Source organism: Gallinula chloropus, assembly GCF_964237585.1.
Source record: "Gallinula chloropus genome assembly, chromosome: 3".
Lineage (NCBI taxonomy): Eukaryota > Metazoa > Chordata > Aves > Gruiformes > Rallidae > Gallinula > Gallinula chloropus.
Genome location: NC_140087.1, coordinates 99554950 through 99574517, shown reverse-complemented (window position 1 = coordinate 99574517; position 19568 = coordinate 99554950). Strand labels below are relative to the sequence as shown.

The following is a 19568-nucleotide window of genomic DNA, read 5'->3' as shown; positions in this document are numbered from 1 at the left end:
ACAGTTGAGGTGGGAGGTCAGATGAACACTTGGGACCCCCATTCCCCACTGACTCATTTCCAGAACACTCTACAACTCAACAATGAGTCTGTGCAAGATATGCTAGGCCTCCCTAAAAGGGTGGGGCCAGGTAGTATAAAAGATGCAGATTCAGGATGTCTGGTGTGTGCACACCATCAAAGGACTACACCTTTATGCCAATACACCCTGGATCCCTGGGTGGTGATATCTTACTTTCCTCTCTCTCTCCTAGTCTTATTCTGACACATAAGAGTATAAGTGTTTCCAATTTTGCTAAATTCTACTAATTGTAATCCATTCCTCTGAATATATTGTGTGCTGTGGCTATATCTGCACGCTTTAAAATCATAGTCAGTTTTAGGCTTTGCTTGTACCTCCTAGGTAGTTGTGCTAGTCCTGAGCACAAAGGATTACAGAAGTTCATATGGATGGTAGGGCTGTTAAAAGTGGTTAGTTAAAATTAACCTAGCCCCTGGAGCAAGCAAAAAAGGTTAACTCTGTACATACCCATCTGTTGTGACAGGACAGACAGGTCTGTGAGAAGCATTGGATCCAGATGCACCTACACTCTCTGAGAAGGAGTTTAGAACGCAAGAGAGTCCAGTCTGAATCTCCCTGGTTTGCCCACCAAGAGCTGTGCTGACACGTTCTTTGTACATGGAATGACCAGGAATAGCTCCCTGGTATATATCGGGGCTACATTTAAAAAGAAACTACAGCAGTCTCATTGCATGGAAAATGAACCTTTTTATTATAAAGACTGAGGCTGCCTGATGCTCTGTCCTCACAGGCCACTTCATCAGGGATCTTATTCTCTTGGATGTACAGCATGCTCGCAGTACAATCTCTCCACTGTAGAGGTAATTCCCAGATGTTTGGAGGTAATGACCGCTGTCTGACAGAGGTTTTGGGCAGGAATACCTCCATACAAGAGTCAGCAGTCAAAATTCTATTTTTATCTAATCAGTAACAATGCCAATTATAGTCATAGTGATTTTAGAAAAACGCCAGAGGCCATTAGGGACAGAGTCTGAAGGTTTATTCCATACAAGAATGAGTGACAATAGCAAGATGGATCAAGTAACTTCCTTTGGGAATACACCATATATATCAGAATGACTAAGTATGGGAACAAAAGTGAGTAGGCTGAGCCTGCAACTAAACAGATGGACACAAAAACAGATGTAATTGGATTTGCTTCCCTTAAGCACATTCATAAACTAAAATTCTCTCCCTGCTCCTCTGAGAGATCAGCTTCACATGACCAAGGGGAAATATGCTTAGCATTGGATTTGGCCAGCATTTGTGCCAGCTCAAGTACTAATGAGGACAAACTATGAAAAAGTAATCAACAGAACTGCCTTTCCATTTACTTTCTCCCAGTTTACTGTTCCAAAACTTTGCCAGGTGCAGTACTTAAGATGCCTGTAGGCCAGCTCACACTTTAGATGAACCAGGACCATATTTTTGTTCAATTATCTTTCCCATCTTTTTCCCATTTCCTTGCATAAATTAATCATGATTCAACTGCATCTGGCCCACTGCTAAAAGGTACCAGCTTGTGGGAGTATTCTGGCAACTAGTTAACTTGATACAGTTTCTTCAGGTGTACCTAACAATCAATCAAACAAACAAAAAAAAATCCCCAAACCCTCTTTTTTCCCAGGGGAGCAACATGTTATGTAATTATTTTGTTCCCATACAAAATCTACTAAGGCACTTATATCCCAAAGCCATGCTTCACTGCCTGACTCTTTATAAACGATAGCAGGCCAGTTGAAAGGAAACATCAAGGGATGTAGGCAGGTCCAGGAGGAGAGGAGTGAGATATGCCTGTACATGACTGCAATACAGTTCTGCATTCCATGAGGAATTATCAGCACATTGGTAACATTTTATCCCTGAATTCTAACAGAGTTTTGCCACCATGAAATACTTTCTGCAGCTGCTCTCAGGTTGTGTTTGGGTGGAAGAGTTATGGGAAACCTGCAGATTTTGGGGTGTGCAGGCCACGCTCACAGCAGTTGCCATGCCAGTATTCGGATTCCACCTACCTCCCACAAACCAAAATGCAAAAGTAAGCTTTCTGTCTTATAGAGACAGAATATTTAAAAAGTTCTAAAATACAAAAATGGGGACAGGTATAAGTCTCTAATTTATGGGGTTTGATAATTGGCATCAAAAGGTAATAGCCATTCTTACCAGTCCTCAGAAATGCAATTCATAATGATTTTTTCTACCTACGTAATTTCTAGTAAGGAAAATGATGAAATACTAAAGGATTATTTCAGAAAGAGCAGCAAAATACCTCTGAATCCAACTGTTTTTAATTTGATCTTATAATGTTTATAAGCTTCATATATGTAAAACTAATGGTAATTATGATAATACAGTTCTTAGATTTATGCTGAAAAGTCAGATATGGCAATAAAGCTTTACAAGTCAAAACACATAGAAAAGAAAAAGACAAAAGACATTACATTTTAGGTAAATAAAAGACTGCCTTATAATAATTTCTTCCACATAGCCTTACTTCCATTTTGTGTAATCAAATCTGGTGTCTGACAGCTTGTGCTCTGAGACTGTAAGGAGAGCTATCACAGCTCCCAGAAGTAACTTATAAATAATGAAATAATCACCCATTCAGATACAAACACCAAAGAGATGCATCGGCTTTTTCTGCTACACCTTGCATAAAAAGTTCCTTTTGAGTGCCACACCATCAATGTACAACAGTTAAAGCAGACAATTATCATGCCTCTTTTGTTCCAGTGAGCACACCAAAACACTTACTTTGCATTAAACAGTGCAAGGCAGAAACTCAGAGACCAACTCACATCCCCTGGACATTAGCCTTCAAGATGCTCATTCTCTCTACTTGCAGAATAGCACAAAACAATGCAAACATAGCCCACGCCTCACTCCACTGAGGTCAGTGTTATTACATGAAGAATTAATTTATTCAAATACATCTTAGTCATTATACAAGAACTCTTAGAACTCTTAATGAGTTGTGGGTGAACACTGGCTTACCCTCTGGCTTTTTTTGGGGGGGCTAAGGGACTCTCAGCTTACCAAAACATAAAATTATCTTCATATTTTTGTTGTTTCAAGACTGGCCTAATTAATGGAGAAAGACCTCTCAAGATAGTATTCAGATTGCCAGTTGTTCAGGGAAAGAGATGCACAAAAAAACCCCAAAACAGCTTCATAGTCCCATAGATGACATCTTGATTTTACCTTTTCCTATATATGGGGAAAAAGGTGTAAGGGGACTAAACAGATGTCATTCCAGAGTGCAGTAACCATGCAACAAAGGGAAAGTGATGCTGTAATCTCCATCTTCTTGAGAAGCAGGGAATTACAGCAGTTGTTAACTGGAAAAAGGCAGTCACCGGGACATAGTGTGGCAAGGAGGGGGAAGAATTACAGCTGTGATATTAACTGAGGGGAATAAAAAAGATCCGAAAGTACAAACTTAGATCCAGAATATTTTAAGATACCTTCATTGCCCCCAGTATTGAACTGAAAAAGTTGATATGGCGGTGTTCTGCCTGGATTCACTAACTTGCCTTGCATCTGTGAATTCTAACTACCTTGCTATATAAAAATATAATGATATATAATTTATTTTTTTCTATGTTCCCATATTTTTCAGACATTCCACCACCACATTCTACTTTCTATACCCTCAGTATTACCAGCAGAGTTCTAATTCAGTGACAATTGAAAGCACAATAACCATTTTATGACCATAGCTTCCCAGTACCTCTCTCATATTTATTAGGACTCCAGAAGTTATATGTAGTCACTAAAGATAAAGGTATAAAAAACTTACAGACAGAATTTTTGTGGTTACTGTCTTTGCTGGGCAACATCTTGACTCCTCTTGATTTCAGTTCAATTGCTTTTTTCACTGAGAAAACAAGAAAACAAAAAGAAGGTAATTCATTATTAAAACTTGTAGAAAGGACACAGCATCTAAATCATAAATTACAATAATACAAAGCTGAACAGGACTCCCACAAGCAGATTTAAGTAACTGGTTTGTGACCATCTAAATACATTTTTACAAAAATGCAACCTTTTATCATCTTTCAGAAGATGTCCTTTTTAAATTGACATAATAAAAACTTGGAATATTTTGAATTCCAGTTTCCTTAGGGTCAAAGAAAAATAAAGCCTGTCCTAATTACATGTATGTGTTTCCTATGTTAACCACTGCCTATGGCAAAAATCTTAAAAGAAAGTCCCTTTCTTACATAAAACGTATAGTACATTATACCCACGTATCTGAGGTCCACAAGCTTTAAATGCAATATTCACATCTGGTTTTATCTGATTCACTCTTCAGTAGTAGACAAATTTTTAGTCCCGTTTCCTAAGGACATTAAGGTTTTAGGATCACAGTATGGTACATTCTTTGGCTCACCTAACCCTTTTGAATCTACAGGGAAATTTCAGCTGAATTAGAAAGAGAGTAAGAGCTCTCAAAGGGACAAGGTTTTGTGAGAGAGAACAGATGCGTCAGAGGTTTAATATCTTGTTTTCTCTGTTTAGCCAGCTGAATGGCTGATAAAACTCCCAGCCTATCCCTCCTAAGTATTTAGGGCACCATAGGAGGGATCAGGAGCAAAGTAGGAAGAGACATGAGAAGAAACTAGTAGAATTTTAATTGTAGTGGCAGGAGAGAAGGGTAAAAATACAGCACATATTCACAGGAAATTCCAAAGTTCTGTGGCTTGGAAACAACTTGATCAATTGAAAATATAATCAGATATAGAAAATAATCGTGAAACAAGCCTCTGGAATTCAAAAATATTGTGCAAAACCAACTAGAAATAGCAAAATAGTTAGTGCCTCACTAGCTATCCTTTCCTGATTTTTTCCTTCCTAGAGAATGGAGTAGTTAAAATGTAGCCATTTTTTTCTAGATGCACACAGAAATAAAAAAATCAACTATTTTTTTTAAATGGCAGTAATTTTTACATCATTTTATATAAATTTATAACAATACAATGGATTATCGGTTATACTTGTTGTCAAAGTATGAGATAAATTTTATGATTACAACACACTGATCTGTATGCAAATATTTCTAAGCAGTGAAGTGGTAGGAACAGCAAGTTAATTTCTTTTTAAATATAACATTAAGAAATTGTATTCGTGTCTATATTGGACTTCTGCTTTTGCAACCTCAGAGTGAAGTTAAGGGCTTCACTTCAGAGTGCTTGGGCAAACACTACAGAAAGGTCTTTTTGTCTTAAGTACCTTGCAAGTGTAGGCATTTATGTCTAAACCTGGAAAACAGGTGTTCAAATGATGAAAGATGATTGCAACACAATTGTAGCTGCACGGGATGAAATGGATTTGATAGCAGTGCAGTGTTTTCTTCTAAGACAGGAACACATTTTACAAAGACATCAAAGCAGACAAAAATATCCCCAAGGGCTTCTGGAAGGGGAAACCTCATGGGTATGGTTTTCATAGGATTACTTTACAAACTTAGGTACAAAGTTTTCCATGAAGTGCTACCTTATGTTCTGTTTTCTTTGTCTGTTAAAGTCATTCATAGAATGTTTTGGGTTGGAAGGGACCCTAAATATTATCTACTTCCAGTTTCCAACCTCCTGCCATGGGCAAGGACACCATCTGCTATACCAGTTTGCCCAAAGCCCCTTCCAGACTGGCCTTGAACATTTCCAGGAATGAGGCATGCTGTTCCAAAATCAATTCCATATTTAAAGGGAAATGAAAAGCATAACTCTTGTAACAAATATCTAGAGTTGTGCCACCCTCCACCAGCATGAATTTCACAATTTGTTAATTTCTGTGTCATGTAAAACATGCAAGCAGTTCTTAGAGGATTTAAAGCCTAAATTGCTTGCCTTCATGGATGAGTAGTAAACCCATTGAGTGGACAGAGAAAAGAAGTATGCTCTCTTCCTTCTCCTGTGACACTATTTTTGGGTGAAACTGGCAATCATCACTCAAATTCCTTGTGGGAGCTCATCTTGAATGTATTTGTTAGACATACTTGAAGCATGGTTCTCAGGAATGGGGAAAATGATACCCATCAGCTTTAGTTTGAAATACAGTGGATATAAATTGAAACGAGAGGTTCTGATTTGACACATGAAAAACTTTTTCACTATTAGGACAGTCAAGCATCGAAACAGGTCCTGTAGTTTCCATCCCTGGGGATTTTTCACATCAAGAAAAAGGCATTCTGTATCTCTCTGAAAGTGCATTAGATAGAAGGTTCACAATACTTAAGATCAGTCATCTAAAATGTATGCTTTATGAAGAGAAATAGCTACCTCAAGGGGGCAATTCATCCCCTTCTAAGATAGGTACAATGAATCATCCTCTAGCGATGCCTTTTCCTCTCCATAAAATATAACAGAAACATATACTACTTGCTTAAGCTAGATAGATCCCTACATTTCAGAAAATAACATTAGGTGACATGAGCTTTTATGTCCGGAGAACAGAGAGCCAAATGTAGGAATCTGTGAGACATTGGGATCCATGAGGTTAAATGGGATACTTTGAGACATAAATAACAAACTCCTACCCCTATTAAACTTGTCTGTGTAAGTTTTTGCATGCAGCCTGTATAATATCTTCTGTCTTTTTAAAGATTTAAACAAGTATAGTCTTTAAATACAAACTGTTCAACCTCTGAAAGAGGCCACTGAACAGTGGGGTTTAAGTAAGCCAGTTCAATCTCTTCTCTACATAAAAGAAATTGCACTTTTTGTAACTATGTAAATCCCATTTGAATACTTTTTTCTGAGATGCTTCTTTTCTACTTCCTAATTGCTCTTTCATTAACAAGCTTTTCCTGATTTCAAAGATGACCTGCCATTTAAGAGCATAAAAAGAGGAATGGGTTTGCATTAATAATGTCAGATATGAACAGGACTTTCCACCTTTTAAGTGATTGCTTTAAATGTGCTTTTTTTTTTTTTTTTTACTTAAACATTCAGTTAAGCTAACTGAATTAACTCACTTCATCTTTTCTGTTAATCATAATTTTAAGACTCTTTAAGAGATGAGATACCCATTCCAGAAGAAAGGCAGACCCTGAGCACTGAAAGTCCATGACAATCTTATCAGCCTACTGGAAAGCATCAGTAATATCCCTTAACTTTTTGCTACAGATAGATTAAACTAAGTCATGTAAATAATATATTCCTGGCATTATCTGAATGGACCAGGAAAGTTGAAGTGAAATTTTCTAGTTGCAACCCTCCCTTCAAAGCTTCTGATGCCTATCAATCTCATAGCTTTTAATATATTTGAACCTGTGTGAAGAAAATATTTTGCCTCAAGCATAATTACTTTGTGGAAAAGATTATGGCAATTTAATCCAATTTCCTAGGATGAACCAATGAACAAAATTTCTACAGTTGGTAACAATCAGGAAGGTAAAATAACTACAGCAGTGAGACACTACAAGGACAGTCCCTATGTTTTTTGAGGATATTAGAAAACTTATCTTCAGTCAGAGAAATTTCTCTACATTCAGATTTTCTGATAGTATGCAATGCTTAATCTTATTAATTTAAAATTATAATAATCTCTATCTGTGTCTGGCTTGGTGTACTTGAGATGAGCTGCGGTTCTGCCATTGAAAACACTGTCCTACAAAGCTAATTCTCCTATACACTTTCATTGCCCAAGGCATTTGAAGTATAAAATATAACTGGCAAATTGACTATGTTCACTAGTATGGAGAGATGAAAATAAACAGAACATTAAATATTTAAAACATTTGCATATGTTTGGGAAAATAAGACCTAATATTGAGAAAGTTTACATAAACAATGATTTTAAGCAAAATATTTAAAAAATAACTAAGCTCAGAGAAATTTCAGTAAGAAGTTTCATATACAGGTTGCAGTCAGGGGAACTTCAAAAAGACCTTTCATGATCTGTTGACTAGGGCCAATGAAGACATGAAAAGATAAGGTCCAACAAATTAAGTTAAGGTTTCAAAGTAATAAGTGTTTTTTCTCATACCAGAATTGGTAGATATATGAATTTTCTTGTAAAAAGGCTCCAGCAAATGTGGATGTAAGAAGTTTGTAAGTCTGCTTCAAGCCATGGCTGGAGAAAAGCATAGGGTTAGATCATAGAATCACAGAATAATAGAATTGTTTAGGTTTGAAATGATCTTTAAGATCACAGAGTCCAACCATCAACCCAGCACTGTCACATCCACCACTAAAGCATGTCCCTGTGTTTTAAATATCTCCAGGGATGGTGACTCAAATGCTTTCCTGGGCAGCCTGTTCCAATGATTGATAACCTTTTCAGTGAAGAATTTTTTTCCTAATACCCAATCCAAACTTCCCCTGGCACAACCTGAAGTTGTTTTCTCTTGTCACTTGTTACTTGGGAAATGAGACTGACACCCTGTGGGCTACAACCTCCTTTCAGGTAGCTGTAGAGTGATAAGGTCTACCCTCAGCCTCCTTTTCTCCAGCTTAAACAAGCTCAGTTGCTTCAGCTACTCCTTTAAAGACTTGTGCTCTAAATGGTTTGAAAGACAAATCACCTTATCACTAAGGCAAATTTATAGCAACTTTTCCTGTGAAAGATAGATCCCTTTTTAAATTTCAGAAATAAAAATCCTTTAAAAAATGTTTTTTTTTTTTAAATCTGGAATTTATTATTTTTGAAAGTGAAAACAGCTTTATTTTCCAGTACTCGAGTACATTATGCTTTCTCTACATTCCTACTTCTCTGTAATTCAAAAGGAAATTTTTCTCCATTTTATTCTGCTTACATTCATTCCTAAGAGAGAGTAATTCACAAAAGAACTGCTCTACTGCTGTTACTATTGTAAAAGCATATCATACACAGCAAGTCATTGCAGCAGGGATGATTTCCTACAATTTATACAATAATGAATGTTTTTGAATTATTTTCATTTTGCATACTTTTGTTTCCCAGGATGTTTCTTTGCAAACTGCCCTTTCAACCTCAAGTTGCTCAAGAAAATGAAATTTGGAGGTTTCCTTTGCTTCTTCATTATAGTTTTAAACAGCCTTTTTATAAACTATAGATGACTAAGTAAAAGCATGAATCAGTCTATCAAATAATGTCATATATTTGACAAAAAGTATAGAATTGCACAATGCATATATTTCACAGGTGCAAATAACTTTACAACATACAAAATAATGGAGACTCAAGGTTTATGTATATAAGCAGCTCTGTAACCACCACCCAAGCAAAACACAAGCATTAATAAAAACAGCTACATACAAATTTTTAACCTTGGCAGAATAAATCTCTTTCAAAAGTTAACTCAGAAATTTAAATCTTGCCCTCTGATGACTCTTTCCTTTTTAATTCTTCATGAGCCCATTTAATGATATGGTTTAAGTATAACACAACAATTTGGAGCAGAGATAGTTTATCTGGGGTTTTTGTTTGGCTTGAAGAAAATAAGACATGACAGACCCATTTTTTTCTTTCTTTTAAATAAACTCTATGTGCACCTTGAAAACGGTATCAACTGATCTGAAATTCACACAAAGCTGTCAGAATTCTCAAGAAAATTCAATGTACTTTTTTTTTCTTTTCTCTGATACTGGGAGGTGCTTTTGAATGAACCACAGATTATAAACAAGAGGAACTTGCAAGCTAACTTTTTTTTTTTTTAGCATATGCAAGGTCTTCAAGTATAATTTCTAGGGAAGAAATCCAATTTTCCGTGAATTCTATTAATATATTATGAAGTACTTCTTACTGTGGGTTATTATGTTCTTGCATTCTATGGAACAATTAATTCTCATTTGAAGTTATATTTTAAATACACTAAGAGAGTGCTCACAACTCTGTGTCCCCTAAATTGTAGGAGAAAGTTTCAGTTTTCTCAGAGTATGTTGCCTGCTGTGACTATAAGGGAAAATTTTCTGTTTGCCTTTCCTTCGTCATTGTACAAGCTTGTGTTAACTCAAAGAGAGGAGTAAATAAAGTTTAAACCCCCCCATAAAACTAAAAACAAAACAAAAACCTGGGTGAAAAAAAAAAAAAACCAACCCACAAAACCCCCCTACCATGAACCCTCCCCAACTCAAACCTTTGAAACGAATTGCAATAAACAGATAAACAGTCACATCTACTTACTACCCATCCATAAATTGCCACTCAAATGTAAAACTAACAGGGAAAAAAATAACTCAAATTATACAAAGAAATTTCTCTAGAAAAGGTAAAGTTCACTTAGATTGGTGACTTCCTTCAAGAACTTACTTTCCTCCTCTGATAGTAATTAACTAATAATTACACAGATAATAAAAGAGGACACAGTCATCTTTCAGACCCAAGTTTTCCCACTGTGAAGCTTTTTTTATGGAAAAATGAGCTGAAACGGAACATGGTATGAAGCACAGCTAATTGTCCATTTGTAGGGAATAATTGAGAAATTATTTAATCTAGAGAGGGTTTTGAGGAGTTATGATACACTCTAAACTTAAAAAGGGAACTACAAAGAGGGAAAGATACATTCTGCAGTTCCACTAAGGCTAGAACAAGAACTTAGAGTCTTTATCTGTAGCAAGGGAGACTTTGGTTATGTAAGAAAAAAGCTTTTTAACAGTAAGGGTGATGAAGCCCTGGAACAAATTACCCAGAAAAGCTGTGGAATCTTGGGCATTAAAAGTTTTAAAGGACATGTGAAATTAAGGTCTGAAAACAACAGTCAAATATACTTGGCTTCTCTTTGATGTAGGTTTAGCTTACTTTAGCCTTTTTAAACCTATTCTTTGTTATATCATAATGGTAACTCATAACCAGGAGTTGTTTGGCTCAGAAGCAATAAGCTAGGATCTTGGTGAGGTTTTCTAAGACTAGGTATTTAATTAATTGATTATACCTACTTTTAACTGTGTTTGTGTGCAAACAGGTAAATGGTGTACAGTCATACCAAAGCCAGGTACCACACTAGCAACACAGCTCCGTTAACACAGTATTATGCTTGGTCTGATTTACCCTCTTTTTGATCTAATACAGTTATACCTTGAGAATACCTGTGATACCCTAAAAAAAAGCTAACAACTGTGGGCATTCTTTGCAACAGTTTGCAACAGTCCTCTTGTACGTCTTAGACGGCTTCCCCTCCCCCACAATTACCCAAATATATGAGAAGATTGTCACTTTTTTCTTCCTGCATGAAATAACCTGCAAAGCTTCCAATATTGGCTACCATTCAAAGCTAAAATATTCTGACATCATCTGCTGGTACTTCCTCAAGCTGCTTCTGCTGCTGCTCTGCTGAGTTCAGCTCTTGGCTGCCTTTCACTGCAGATTTTTCCCAAGTACAGATATTTGAAGGTGAAGAGAAACAGCATACTGCCCAGTACCTGGCGGTCACAATCAAGAAAGGGTCTTTCCTGTCCAGACTTCAGCCCAGTATCACTATAAAGAATGTATTTGAATAGTACTCTGGTTTTGCTAAAGTACAGGAAAAAATATATTCAGTATTTTGTCTTTTAAAAGAGAGTGGAAGAGAGATATCTAGTACAAAGCCTGGCACTTAGCTTTACGTATTTTGTAGAGTTCATTAAGAAACTGAAGTATTTGCAATGACATTTGTAGGATTATTCTTGAAGGGAATTAGCAAATTTAGCTCAGTAAAGTGCAGAATTTATCAATTTCCTTGTGTTTTACTTTCATTGCTCTGATTTTCTCATGAGCACTTCTGTTTTTAAACAAAGTATTTTCTTAATTCAGATTGCAGAGCCCAATCATGTACCATGGTGGCTTTGTCCTAGTGCCTCAGTCTTTCTAGGTCCTCCTCCAAAGACACAACTATGGGAGTACTACCATTTTTCGGCCCTGGAAGAAATGATCTACAATTGCATGGCAGCATCACTATTCTCTCTGGATTTTGCTTATAGATCAAACATTTCTTTATTATCACTCTAAGTCATGTGGGACCTGTAAAGAGATTGTTAGCAACCTCTAGGCTTTTTTCTGCTTCAGCCACAAATTATTTTTAAAAGTTTAGTATTTATGAGAATAAGAAAAAAAAATTCAACAAAAAAAAAAAAACCAAACCAAACGCTATTCTCAGTCTTCTTCACTTTAGTTTATAACAAGAATTCTATTATAAATTGTTCAATAAAACAAGGCCCCTGACTCAATAAGCTAGGAGGATTCTTTCACGTTTCACTTCTCAGCTACACACTTCTGCACTTCCACAGGGGCACTGCACTTTTCTATAGGATCGTATTTTAAACCAGCTCACTGGAATAATCCAACCCTTTCCTGTTTCCGTATTCACTGCCTGAAGACTTTCTGTCTAATACACTATCCTAGTGTTTTTCTCACTAACTGCTTTCAAAAACTTCCCCACTAATCAGTATTATAACTCCAGAGAGCTTCACAGCAGGCATAGATGTTTCTACTATATGGCTACCTGTAAAAGCTGTGGGTTCACGATCAGTTGGATTCCTTGTTCCATCAATCCAGCAAAGTACTCCCTGTCATTATCAGACCTTCCACCTGCTCCCTGTGCTGGAAGTCTCTGCATGCAGCAGTAGTGAACAAATGGTACAGCCCCAAGATAAATTGGTGTCACAATAGATTTTTACACAAATCTTTCTCATACTATGTGTATATGGTGACACGGGATCTGTAAGTTTAGAAAGAAGCACAGACATTTGTTTTCCATTAACCTTCTGCATGTCACTTAGCTGGTCGCTTGCCCTGACAGACTGCCTTAGTGCCTTTGTGCAATCAATATATGATACATCATAATAAAACAAGTTCAGGAGGCATCAAGTCTTCGATGCCTGCACATGTCCTCCACAGTTCTGGAAAATAGCTTCCACACAGTTTGAGCAATGACTACATACTATCTCAGAACACACAGAGTAGGGATTGTATCTAAAAAATAAAACATAAAATGAGATACACTCAGTTCTTCCTTTGAATACCACTTAAACTATAGTGTCAAAAGCTGATTTGTGGTTCTCCTTCATTAACATCTTCATAGTGCCACTCAGTGGGATGATCAAACTGTTCATCAGAAAATCCTATTCTGAAGTCAGCATTTGGCCATCTTTACAGGTTTTGTCGAGAAATTAAATTTGTAGATTGGTCTGAAAACATGTCTGAAACACAGCTCTTACACTGATCATGTATCACACGACTGAATTTGAATGGACTCATCTTGCATGGTAGATAATGAAGAATCTGCAATTGTAGTAACACTTACAGCACCCTATTTGATGTCTCAAATTTCTTCCCAGGCAAAAACTGACCATGAGAGCACTTCCTGTGCCAAATATAAAATAATGAGTCCAAATGATTCTGTGATTGCATGAATATTATGCATGGTTCCTTGAAAGCCGCATATCTCCACCACTCCATATAACAACTAGTGTATCTCCATCACTGGTGCATACACTTTTTTTTTTTTTTTTTTAATTCTTAGGTTCACACTCTGCTGTTCCCTCTATCATGGTATCTTTTGGTTTAGAGATTAGTGAAACTTAAAGTTTTTTCAACATTTCCAAAAGCATAACTTTGCATTGGAAAATATGAGGTTAATTGAATAATCACGAGTTTCATTATATGAGAACATGATAGAAAAAAAATATCTTCAAAGCTGTGGGTCAGCAGTGCCTTTGAACATGGACCTATTATTAAGTATTGATTAAGAGTAGCTACCAAGTCCAGGAGTATGTTCCTTGACCTGGGAGAACGTTCCTAGCTTTGGAAGTATTTCAACATGAAAACTAAATTTCATTTTTTATTTTGAAGGTAATTTGGGGAAAACAGTGACATGCTACAGATGTATACCAAGATGATACACTTATTTTCAACCACAAATACAGTATTTTGAATAGTTCTGGTGAGACTATACCATATCAAACAGGAGATGAATAAGGAACACCTGTTACTAGACCAGCATCTCCTTAGTGCTGACATCACAAAGCAGCTATGCCTGAGGCATCTTAGCAACACAGCAGCTTTACTAGATACTCAGAAAGTTCCTGCTTGGAACTAAGTAGAGGCTTCCATCTTCAATGAGCTCTTTTTTATTTCTTCTTAAAACGCCCAAAAATCAAGGATGCATAATAATATGCTCCCATATGGAAATGTAGTAGTAAGATTCTTTTTTATTATTATTTTTAATAGAATGCCCATGTGTTACAAAAAGCTGTATGTAATCTGAGTCTTTGCTAAACATGATAACACTCTGTTGGAACTGATAAATCCCATCTAAACTTTGGACTGAGAATCCAAAGACAGAGCTTTATCCTAGAGCCCACTTCTTCTGTACTCTTTGTAAGTGTAGTTATTTTAGATAGATATGTTTTCTTCTTGTCATCTTAAGCCAATTTTTGGCGTTGTTTTAAATTCTGAGATTAAAAAGTATTTTGTGACACCAAAACAGACAAGACAGCCAATCTCTCAGGCATGTGTGACACCTTTATGAGATAGCAACTTCAACAATAAATCCAAAAATTCTTTCTAATGTCAAATACTGAAAAAGAAAAAGCTTCAAGACTCTATAAATGGGAAGAATAGAGACAGTTTTATCTTAAGGATGTGCTGAATTCCATATACATAACAAATTATGAATTGATTATGAATTTTAAAGAGACATCACAGGAGCAGCTATTTTAAGCAGCTAGCTCTTTGAGAATGTACATGCCACATTCACATGGAAACAGTCTGAATGCTTTCTCCTGATCTTTCCTTATCACATGGTACAGACTTATATGAAGCTAATAAAGGATATCTTTTAATTTTAGTGCAGGGACAAAAGTATACATGCAAAAAAATCTAGTTTTTTTCCCGAGAGACTAAATATATATTCATGTGTGGGAAGGTAAGATGTCAAGATTTATTTCATTATTAAAGTTTTAATTGGATTTAAAATCTACTAGCTGATCAAGCAACCTAAATTTAGAAATGACAAAATAAAGGCCATTGATTAATGGTGGTAGGTGTTTTATACCCTCAGGTGCCAAAGTAAGATCCATTATGACTCAAGACAGACTGAAAATTAGACAGAAAAAAGACGGTTTAAGTTCATTTTCAAAAAAAGGAGCTATTAACAATCAACAGTCACATATGAAGCTTAGGGTGAAAGAATCTTGCTTTTAATAGAATAACTGTAAATTCTTTTCTAATTCATAAACAAACATTCTCCAAGAACTTATCTCACTGTAGACTTGCACAGATTTTACCTTGTAGCTGAATAAGGGTCCTTGAAATGTAAATCAGTTGTATTAAACAAAAGTTCTGGGAAAATAGTTCATTACACACTTACTCAAATATAACTAAGTCAAAATAAAAGACTCTCAAAATAAATTACTTTCTGATACTACAATGACTGTACTAATAGGATGTGGAGAAATCTGCAATTACAGAAACAAAGTGAGGAAGAAACACACAATATAAAAGAACTAAAAACTGGGGAAGAAAGAAGATAATCAAACAAGTGCAGTTTACCTAGAGCAGCCATGGCAGATGTACAAATACAGTTAAAAAAACTTATTTATGCCCCTAAGGTACATCACACAGTTTAACATGACTTAGCTCATTAGTTTTCTAAGTGTTCATGGTTGCATTGTTGTTGGAGTTTTTTGGGTTTGGTTTGGTTTTGGGTTCGTTGGGGGTTTTTTTGGGAGGGTTTTTTTTTTAAAGAAGAAAACACAATAGGAAAAAACCAAATGTGGGAAACAAACAAAAAAAAGTTCAATGTAGTTTTATCTGTAGATCAGATTCTACCTAGCCTGATATTTTAAGATAGCCAAAATAAGGTAAGTGGTCAGTAGAAAGTTCAAATAGCACTCGCTACAAAAACTCAGTAACTGTGTAAATTATTTCCAATGAGAGATTTGAAGAGCTAGACCTCCTTAATTCATCTAGGAGACTAAGATGGGACTTTGTGCTTCAAAAAAGGAAATTACAAAGTTATCAGAAGGCTTTTTACACCATTGAGGGAAAACATAACACCACTACTATACACAGGAAGTTCAAATCAGACTAAACCCAATTGAAAAGACAGGACTACACATTTAACAGTGTTCATGTTAGCCACAGAGAAGAATAATCAAGAGAGATGGTGGATAATCCACTTGATGATATCAAGACTGAATTGCTTTCTTGATAATAAAATTGAACAAAATGCAAATTATTGTCTCAGTACCACCTGAGTAGTAATGAGGACCCTGAGAAATACCAACCCACCAGCCTCACCTCTGCATCTGGGAAGATCATGGGACAGATGATCTTGGATAGTATTCAAGGACACATGGAAGACTGGAAGGTGATCTGAGACAGCCAGCATGGCTTCACCAAGGAAAAGTCCTGTCTGACCAATCTAATGGCCTTCTATGATGCAGTGACTGCATCAGTGGACAAAGGAAGGGCTATATATGTCATCTATTTGGACTTCTATAAGGCCTCTGACATGGTCCTCCACAATATATTTCTCTCTAAATTAGAGTGAGATGTATTTGTTGCATGGGCCCTTCAATGAAGGAGGAATTGGTTGGATGGTCACCTGCACAGACTAGTGCTCAGTGGCTCGATGTGCAGATGGAGACTGGTAGCAAGTGCTGTCTCTCAGGGATTCATAGCAGGACCAGTACTATTTTATATCTTCATCAGTGTCACAGATGATGGGATCAAATGCACCCTCAGCAAGTTTGCAGATAACACCAAGCTTAGTGATGTGGTTGATATACCTGAGGGAATTGATGCCATTCAGTGGGACCTGAACAAGTTTGAGAAGACGGCCCATGTGAACCTCATGAGGTTCAACAAGTCCAAGTGCAAGGTTCTGCCCATGGGTCTGGGCAGTCCCAAGCACAACTACAGGCTGGGTGGACAAAGGATTGAAAGCAGCCCTGAGAAGAAGAACTTGGGAGGGCTGGTTGATGAGAACCTCAACATGGCCCAGCAGCATGCACTTGCAGCCCAGAAAGGTAACTGTATCCTGGGTTGCACCAAAAGAGGCACTGACAGCAGGTCAAGGGAGGTGATTTTGTCCCCCTACTCTGCTCTAGTGAGATCCAATCTGGAGAGGAGCTGTGTCCAGCTCTGCGACCATCAACACAGGACCTGTTGGAGCAGGTCCACAGAATGGCCACAAAAATGATCAGAAGGATGGGACACTTATGAAGTCAGGCTCAGAGAGTTGGGCTAGTTCAGACTAACGAAGAGAAGGCTCCAGGGAGACCTTATTGTCTCCTTTCAGTTCTTAAAGAGGTCTTCTAAGAAAGATGGGAACAAACATTGTAGTAAGGCCTGTTGTGATAGGAAAACAGAAAGTGGTTACAAACTAAAAGAGGATACATTTAGACTAGATAAAAGGAAGATTTTACAATAAGGCTAGTGAAACACTGGAACAGGTTCTCTTAGCATTTGATTTTACATTATTCCACTCAGTTTTCCATTGACACACATTTATTTCAGCAGCCTCTATTATATTCATTGTTTGACTTTGGGATTATCTGTTTGTTAAATCCTAAATTACTGAAGGTAGTCAAACACGGCAGATAGATAACTTCTGGTATATAACCATCAAAATACATAATGCCTCCTTGAACCTCTCTGATAAGTTGCCAAAAATAGCATACTTAATTTGAAACACTCTACAAGACAGATCTGATTCTTACTGTAAAAATGGGACACATCCATTCATCAGGTTTTGCTTTGGAAACTTCATTTATTGTATTCTCTTTCTAAGAATTCTGAAATAAATATTCAACTTAAGTAGATTAGTTATAGTTAGTATAGAAAAAAGCATTGTGGTTTTGGTTTTGTTTTTTCCCTCTTAAAATGAAAACCAGAAATATTAAAACAACCTCCTTCTATTGTTCTGGAATTAAGTAAAAGATAACAGGCATACTACAGTTACTGTAAATATGCAAAAGCAGGGGATTCATCATGACACCTTTTAAGTCATTCTGTGCAGGGTGACGAGGCCTGTTGCTGGGAAATGTTTGTTTTTCACCTCATAGTGAGACCGTTAATGCTACTTCACTTCTGGGGCATTTATGCAGGTATGAAGCACCAGCATAAGACAAATCATACACTCTGAAACTCTCACTGAATACACACAGAGTCCTTGTGTATGAAAGAGGTGAGGGTGGAGGGCTGAAAAAAAGGAAGTTCACAACGGAGTGAATGTAACATCTTTTCCCATATGGCGATGCCATTATGGAACAAGGCAGAACGAGAACCGAGTCCAATTATATCCACTGGGAGCGTTGACTTCCCTGAGACCAACATGGCTTATATGGCAGACATGAAGCCTACCAGGCAAAGCATGGCATTGCATTGTAATTTGTTCTAGTGATTTGCAGGGCAATTTAAACCAGGTCTCCTTCTGTCTAGAAACTCTGAAAGTATACAAAAAATGTCCACAGTTTCATCTGGAAATTGAGGCATAAATATCTTTAATTAATAAAATCAACATCAGAAGATCAAAAAACAAATAAAAGGAGGGGGGGAGAGAGATAAGCTGGGGGGAGACGGACACTACAGACAAATAGAAAAAAAGCCCCAAAGCTTTCACTCTATATATGATTAATTTTATTTAAAAATGAAGGCTTTTTAACCTTCAACTATGGCTTGATGGAAGGTGGGAAATCTAAACACCCATAAGCTAGGAATTCCTTTCATATTACATTGCATTAATTATATATTCAGCTTGCAAAACATTTTAAAACTATATACACCTCTTTAATTTTAATGTTAGGGTGCTGGTGTTCTTGACCATGTTAGAAATCAGAGCATTGAACACTGCAAAATATTGCAAGTTAGATCTAAATTTGAAAAGTTTGCTCAACAAATAAATGAAGTATGCATAGTTTTGAGTTTCATTGGTAGTTCCAATATTTTAATTAAATAAATTATAATAATTCTGTTTGCTTGCTTAGAAAGCAAACGAAGAAAAGAAAATTAAATCAGCTGTTTGCTAGTATTGGTTTTGGTAGATTGGAAAAGGCCAAGTTACAGCAATAATATAGCCATGATAACATGATAAAAATATTACATAAATTTGCTATGAGTTTAAAAGAATAAATAAAATGACTGTATGCTAATTGTAGAAAACATCTGATAATCTGAATTCTTACTTAGGAAAAGGAAAAAAAAACAACCCTCTTATGCCATTGTTGCCTGAAGAGGCAGTAAGTTTATCTGTCCAGGGAAATGATAGTAGATGGGAGAGACAAATATCACTTTGGTCCAGCACCTCCCAGGACCATAAGAGGAGCCATCAGCCCATTGCAGGCCCATCTCCACAAGACCAGAAGAAACTCATTGAGTTCTGGGCAAACAGGACAACACTAATACCCAATGGAGGGACACAACTTCTACCCTGGGCTCCCTGGAGCTGCCCCAGGTGATCCACAGACCCAGTGGCTGGGGGACATCCTATGCCAGGACCTCTCCTGTCACATCACAGACAGAGGGGCATCCCTGCCCAAGGGTACAGGGCTTACCATGGGGTATAGGGAAAGAGCATTTTGGGACTGAACAAGGCTGACTTTGAA

The 19568-nt window shown here is 36.8% G+C and overlaps 1 protein-coding gene across 1 annotated transcript in view; it reads right to left on the bottom strand.

The window, feature by feature from the left end:
* The window catches only part of CSMD1 (CUB and Sushi multiple domains 1), a gene marked incomplete at both ends in the record, with an annotated part of 1089811 nt that overhangs the window by 379267 nt on the left and 690976 nt on the right, over positions 1-19568 (bottom strand). Inside the window, one exon of the mRNA XM_084261313.1 lies at positions 3860-3937. Within this exon, the coding sequence (XP_084117439.1) occupies positions 3860-3937 (78 nt within the window). The remainder of the gene's footprint in view (positions 1-3859; positions 3938-19568) is intronic.